Genomic DNA, 7,840 nt, shown 5'->3' on the forward strand with positions numbered 1-7,840 from the left:
AAAGGCTCTTAGATCGAGCCATGTTTACACTCACCAAAGTTGACATTGTTGTTATTTAAAAAAAAAATTCCCCTTTTAAACATATATATATATATATATATATATATTTTTTTTTTCCTTTTTACTCACGATCTGGTGGCTCACAAACCAAACAGAGTCAAAATGATGTAAAGCCTTCAATCTTTCCAAGAGAGAGGGGACACATATTTATATAAAGAATATATATAAAAGATATTAAAAACAATAAATAAATAAAATGAATATCCACAAAGTTACACCTTGGGTCTTATACCCAATATTAATTTACATGATCACAGTAGTTCTAAGGAAAGCCAAGCACTAAATTAGCCCAAGAACACGTAGAATTCAAGTTTCATCTGCAATTTAAATCTCTGATAGCCTTGTCCGCCAAACTTAAGGTCAAAGTGCAACTCATTTCCGTGGACTTCTTCTTCTTCATCACCTTCATCAACTCCACCTTGCCTTTCAATTCCGATTGGCTGCTCAGCTCCAAAACCCCAGAATTGAAATCGTTGCCTAACCCCGAATTGCTTGGTAAATTGGTTGAAGTCAGGTCCACCACAACATTGAATTTCTTGGTGGATCGAGCTCTCGCGCGTGCATTATAAACAAAGGCACTCCCAACTTCTGTACCCTTATAGAAGAAGTAAATGGTGCTGCTGTCGAATTTATAGTGACCAAAGTTTGTATTCTTGACGACAAGTTCAGCATTCATCTTGATGTCAAATGAAGGAGGACTAGTTGTTGTCACAACATTAAAGCTGTCAAATGTAGCAGACCTAACTCGGAACTTGGGAGTTTTGATTTTCATGACGGTGAGTGCAAATAGCAATATAATACCGGTTTGGAACACGGCAAAGGCAACAACATAAGCCAAGCATTTCATGCGTTTCTTGCGACGAAGCTCTTTGGACAGCACTGTGCCGGCCTCTTCGTCGTGCTTGGCTTTAGTGTTGCCTGATATAGGCAAGGGATAGACTTGTTGATCCTTCTCTGCCATTGATGGGTTTTAGAAATACTAAGCAAAATAGGAAATTCTTGTAGAGATGCTTAGAATTATTGCTAGATTTGTGAAGGAGGTGAATGTTGTGAAGTTGAGAGATCGAACTTTAGAGCTATATATAGAGAGAGGGATCTTCCAGGAAGATGTGTTTAGAGCATTGCTTTTACGCGTACCATAAGGTGTTAATATATTCTCACATCAAATGTACATTATTTAAGTCTTTAACTACTTGTTAATTGTCACGCGTTGGATGACACAATTCACTTAATAGAAGCTTCTTATATATCCGTTGATAACAAAAAATTAAAAAAAGTACACAGAAAATACGCTTGATTTGGGACCCACTTGTAGAAAATGGGCAATTGATCAAATGCTGGAGTTGGGTCCCTCGGCACCATGTGACCATGGTCCAATGGGCTCCTCCCAAATGTCTAAGGAATATAAAAAATATACTACCTTTATTTTAAAAAGAATATTTATAATGGAGAAATGTGCCTCTTTCAAAAAAAGATATTTATTTTAAGACAGAAAAAATATTATTTATTCAAAAATATATAGTATCAATTTGAAGAGGACATTGATGCCGTTTTCTTTTGAAAAAAAGTACTTTTAGATGGTGGAAATTTTTTATTGTCAAGGTTGATGGTAGACAAATTGCAGGTTTGGAGAGAATTACAAGTATGCAGTCTTGTTAGTAGTTTTAATCCAAGTTAAAATTTGATTTTTTTTCTAGTAGAGGTAAAAATTGTATATATATATATATATAATATTTGTGTTGCTTTCCATACTGCTTCATCAAACACTAAGGAGGCTTTGTTTGAAACCAATTATTTTGGAATTTGGAAAAGGAATAGGAATAGGAATAGGAATAGGAATTGAAATTGGAATTGGAATGAAATTCCATTTATATGTTTGGAATAACTTAGATTTAAAGTCGGATTTGAAATGAGATTTGGAATAAAAATAATATTATACCATTTTTGCCCTTTTTAATTTTCATTTAAATATAGTTGTTACATGTATGTTTTGAAGTCCATACAATCTCATGTATTTTACTTATTTTTAATCAAGTGAAATAAAAGTATTTTTCTCTATTTTATTCTCTTCCAAATATTATAGTGTTGTGTGTGTATCTAAGCCACTATTTCTAATAAACGATTGGTCGGCAATATAATCGGTTGTGGGATAATGACAACGTAGGGAGAGTTTATGTATATGCAATAGTGCAAGGATGTGCTTGTCACTAAATTAGGCTATTTTGGCAATAATGTTAAATAATTAATATGATAAGGTGATGTGCTATCGGAATACTATTGGATGTTCACATTGCATTTGACACGTGAGCAATAATAGTACTAAAATAATAAAACAAGTGTTTTACTAAAGGGCAATTCTGTAATCTGACATTTTCGGCGACCTTTGGTGAAAGCAAATTTTGACCTTGAAGTGAAATTTGTTTATAGTTTAAGAGTAATTCTTTTTTTTTTCCTAGTTGGTACTCACACACACATGTTCCTTCTGAGATTTGAAACCCTGACCTCTTTTTGGGAAATAAGAGGTTGATACCGCTAGGTCACTGGCCTTTAGTAGAGGAATAGCTCTTAGTTTAAGGAGTTTTATGAAATTGGCTGATAATTCAAGAGAGTTTTATGCACTTTATCTTTTTTATTTTTTTTTGTGTAAAATTTATTATTTAAGTAATTCTTATTCAACGTATAAACTAAGATTAAGACTTTATAGGCACGCAACAAGGACATCATGGAGGTTTATTAGACATGGTGTTTTTTTAAAAAAAAATATGCAATTCAGTGATATTTTTTTTAATTCTTAAAGTGAATTGTAAGGATTTGACTTTTTGAAGAAACAAAGTAATTGTGTAAATAATGTGTATTTCTTACCAATAAAATTAAAATAAATAAATAAATAAATAAACATGGACAAATCAATTGAGTGAATTATGTCTAAAATACTGTCTTGCACCATTTGCGTGAGTATGGATTTAAATTAATATTTATAAAGATGGAGAACATGACACATAAAAAATTAATGTACCCAAGTAGTCTTACACTGGATGTACCCATTAGTCATTCTTTTGACATGATTCAGTCAATTAATTTGGCCATACTGTTGCACAATGATAGTGTGACTAGAGTGTGACTAAGTCCCATCCCATAATAATAGTCTGACTAAGTATCATTTTGGATGAATGACGGTTATAAAAGTTTTACCCTAGGTTAGTACAGGCAAACTCCATATCCTCGCACTCTAGCCCAACATACATTTCTACGATGAGTGAATTTATTTTTGGACTAATCTAAGTAGCCCATCATATATTATTGTACCTTTCAAAAAAAAAAAAAAATCATATATTATTGTTATCTGAAAGTTTTTGTAGTAAATAAATATCAATATGATGTGACTTAAACTTTGCAGTTGTTGCTGTTGCTGTTGTTGTTGTTTATTTATTTATTATTATTATTTATTTATTTTGATTATTATTATTATATTTTTATTTTTTGCTTAAACAAAAAATTATTTGAAACCGACTAATACAGAACCAATACCTTACCTCAAAAATCCTACACTCACTACCTTTCAAAAAAAAAAAAAAAAATTCTCCCATACTCACTACCTTTCAAAACAAAGAATCCCACACTCACTGATTTTCATTGCATCAGATCACCAAATGTTGCATTCTCAATATAATTGATATTATTATTTTTTGAAACTCAAAATAAACATATCACGGTTTAATATATTATATCTCCATAAAGGTTCGACGTTCGACGTTGTATTTAACAAAGAAAATTTGTACCTTCTAAATTAGTATCTTTTAAAAATATAGTTAATATTACACGTTCTCGAAAATGGGTGTCTCTTATATTGCATTTTGAATATAATGGACTTTGCATGTAGCATGTGGATCAAAATAATGTTGCATATATTCTCAATATAAAGATATGTTTTCAATGTAAATTTTTTTAAAAGGCATTTTCCATGTAATTGGTACTTGTCCGGCATGTGTCTTCAACATAGTGTGTTTTTATTGCATGCATGTAAATGGAAACATCATTTTGATGCAGGCCCTCTTTTAATATATATAAGGGAGGAAATCCATATCCTTTTAAGTATCAACTCAACTTTTTGCTCAAGAGTTCCGCTACGCTAACAAAATAATAATAATAATAATAATAATCACTAAAGAGTTTAATTGAAGGGTGACGATCCCTTCTTAAATGCATGTCATAGGAAGGGGATATTTAACTGTTAAAACAAGGGTAGTAATGGTAACTTATCAAAAAGATTGAACTCGTATTAATTTTGATACCAAGTTTGGATGCTACTAGCTGCAAGGGTGAATTGGGTAATTTGGCATGTAGTGATGTATAATGACGAGGACTTGGATCCCCTTTGTTACACTTACTCTTGCACACATTTTTTATTATTTATGACAATTTGTTATTATATTAAGGATGAAGTATAAAAAATTCCTTTGAACTATGGACCTTTTGCGACTTTTTGCGACTAACCCCCTGAATTATAAAAAATTTCCTTAAACTATCAATTTTTTACAATTAAGGACAACAGTAACTTTTCCGGGCAAACTCCCTCATCGGAAATGTTAAATGATATTAATGCCCTTATACAGAACGACGTAGTTTTATTAAGTTTTATTACGCCTAAATTGAACCCAATCCTCTCCCACAAATTCTTCTTCCCTAACCACCTCCACGGTTCACAGCCGCCCCCAACCCCCTCCGACCCGACTCCCTCTCCATTTTCCTTCTTCTCACAACACCCCGCTAACTCAAGAACCAAACCTTGAGAGCCACAAAAATGGGTTTTTCCGTAACTTTTCTATCTCTAACCTTAATCTCTCTCCTCGCTGTCACGGTGCCAACGATCTCAGGCTTCTGATTTTGCACTTCCAATCGCACCTTCAACATATTGATTGACTACGTGTCTCACCGAACAACACCTCTCTCTCGGCCTCTAAAACCCTATTCGGCGTCAAGAGACGCCGAACCCTCCTCGGTTCTTACCCAACCAGTCCATTACAACGAAGACAACGATCAAATCCTCTACCTTGTCTTTGCACCAATTGGTAGCTGATTTACATGGTGGTCATTGACGACGGCCTGGACCACATCGCGAGGGATGTATTCTCAGTGTTGTTAATGTATCAGTAGATCTAGAACGGAAATGAGATTGCTGATTAGAACTTGAACTTTCGAGGACTGATTTGGGGTTCAATTTGGAAAAAAAAAAAATTAGAAAGTATCATCAATTTGAAAAATTTTGTTTTATGTTCTCCACATTCAATTGTTTCAAACATTCCAAATAGAGATGGTGATTTGGTAGGGATAGGATTTCAACATCCGATGATTGATTGGGGATTCAATTTGGTAAACTCTTCAATTTGAAAAAAAAAGAAAAGGAAAGTATCATCAACTTTGGAAATTTTGTTTTATTTATACATTTAACAGAGATTGTGATCGAGAGGGACAGAGACAGATATCGTGATCGGAGGGACAGAGATGAGAGAAAGAGAGAGATCAAAATCCATATATCCATATATATATATAGACACAAATACAAATTAGGGTAATGGATTTGGGTAACAAGGGTTTTTTAGTATTTTTATATGACAAGGATAAAATGGGCATTTAGAAAAAAAGTGGCTTACACGTACCTGATTACGGTCAAAAAAATTTTGCCGGTGACCAAAATAGGTAAATTGCAACGAAATACAATAGTTCAAGGGGTTAATTGCATTTTTTTTTATTTTTTTATTTTTAGTTCAGGGAGATTTATTACATTTTGGTCCACAATTCAGGGAGATTTTTTACACTTTACCCTTTTATTAATGTCATTGACAATAAAATCTCTCTCCATTAAGCAACGATTTTGTAGTGTGATATATAATTGAATTGGGGCATATTGTTAAATTCAAATGAATGAAAATCAGATTAGTTTTGTAATTTAAAATCAATTAACAAGTATAACAATATTGTCTTTACACATAAAAATATGCAATTATGATATATATGACTTAAGGTGTAAGACTTTTGGGTACATTATTTTATGTCATGTTCTCCATCTTTATAAATATTAGGGTAAAGTACATTGACACTGTAAAATTTGGAAAAAGGACACTCAAATAAAAGTTATCAATTTTTGGGATAAAGACACCCCTTGAAGATTGAAAAGTGAACAAAGACACCCCTTGAAACCAACTGACTTGAAAAATTGACCAAATTACACTTTCACCATTTAATTGACCTTTTTAATTTACAAGTTAAAAAATTAGACTAAACTACCCCTTATGATAAACAGCAACAATGCTAAGAATATAGACTATATATATATATATATATGGACAATATATATATATATATATACACACACACACACATCCCGAAGCATATTAATAACCAACATTTAACTTCATAAAAGTAGCCATTCCCAGTCCATAATCTATAATAAACTTGTTCCAAGTCATTACACAGTACATAACCAACATTTGATACTAAAATTTACATAATCTATCATTACATAACCAACATTACATAACCAACATTCAACATTTGACACCAAAATTTACAGAATATATCATTACATAACCAAAATTTTTAGTTAAAAAAAAAAACCATTTGTTTTCGTTCTGCAACAATTTCTCAACATAAAAAAATTAATAACCCCCATTTGTTAAAAAAAATTAATTTCATTTTGCTACAATTTCTCAAAATAATAAAATTTTGGTAAAAAAATAACAGTAACAAAACCCCATATTTTTTTTTGTAAAGAAAATATGAACAAAATTTAGTAAAGAAAACCATAGTAAAGAAAAAAAATCGAACGGTTTTAGGAGCAAAGATTTCTTTACAAAAAAATAATAATAATAATTTAGGGCTTGCCGAAGCCTATGAAGTTCCTAAACAAAATTTAGGAACAAAGAAAATTTACCTTGATCAAAGCTCTTTACGATCAGGGAAGAAAATTTAGGCCTATGAAGTTCCAAAACAAAATTTACTAATCAGGAAACAGTTCCTCAGCTTTTTCCTCTTGATTCGGATTGAACCAGTTAGGTTGTTGAGTAGGCCGTTGGGTAACGGGACCAGAAGGTTTGACTGGAAAGTCCTTTCTTCTTCCTTGATCGAAGCTCTTTACGAGCAAGGTCGTCTGGTTGCACCTCTCTGTAACGATGAGATCAGGATATATATATATATATACATTTATGTGTGTGTTGGTGTTGGGGCAGCAAAAAGAGGAAAAGAGAACGAAGAGAGGAGAGACTCATCTCATCGGCAACTATTGCCTCCATGGATTCCGGTGAGCCCATCGATTTCGGTAGCGATCTGCAGATTGTCCTCACTAGCGCCGCCTTGTGTTGGATCTTGACCGAGCGGTGAGGAGGTCTTGTTCTGGAGGTACCTCGGGAGGTCGGGACTTCGATCGTGTAGCCGGGCGACGTAAGACGATGATGTCTCCGCAGCTTGCCTTACGGACCGGGGGTGGACCAGATCTTCGAGCTGAGAAAGAGAGGCATACGAGAGAAGAAATGAAAGATTAGGGTTGTTAATCGGGCGCTAATTTGTGGCAGGGGCAATTACGGTATTTTGACAAGTGTGATATTTTGTAATAAATTTGAATTTAATATTAAGAGAAAATTTTGTCTTTTCATATGATTTAAGGCCTTGTTTGGGTAGAACTTTTCAAAGAGTGTCATTGTCTCAAAAGCAAATAACTTTTATCTAAGTGTATTTTTACCAAACCTCAAAAAGTGTCACTGTCCTTATCCTAAATATTAATTTA

At 33.0% G+C, this 7,840-nt stretch overlaps 1 protein-coding gene across 1 annotated transcript; it reads right to left on the reverse strand.

Moving 5' to 3' along the window:
• Positions 1 to 206: 206 nt before the first annotated feature.
• Positions 207 to 1,185, reverse strand: LOC132268649 (late embryogenesis abundant protein At1g64065-like). The gene has a single exon (XM_059769468.1). The coding sequence runs from the start codon at positions 1,019 to 1,021 to the stop codon at positions 374 to 376; it is 648 nt and encodes a 215-aa protein (XP_059625451.1). The 5' UTR covers positions 1,022 to 1,185; the 3' UTR covers positions 207 to 373.
• Positions 1,186 to 7,840: the final 6,655 nt, after the last annotated feature.

This window comes from Cornus florida, unplaced genomic scaffold (genome assembly GCF_030987335.1).
Source record: "Cornus florida cultivar Cherokee Brave unplaced genomic scaffold, ASM3098733v1 CherokeeBrave_3.0.0_Hap2_Chr08, whole genome shotgun sequence".
Lineage (NCBI taxonomy): Eukaryota > Viridiplantae > Streptophyta > Magnoliopsida > Cornales > Cornaceae > Cornus > Cornus florida.

Coding starts and splice junctions, on each gene's coding strand:
- LOC132268649 (XM_059769468.1), bottom strand. CDS start 1,021: ATGGCAGAGAAGGATCAACAAGTCTATCCCTTGCCTATATCAGGCAAC.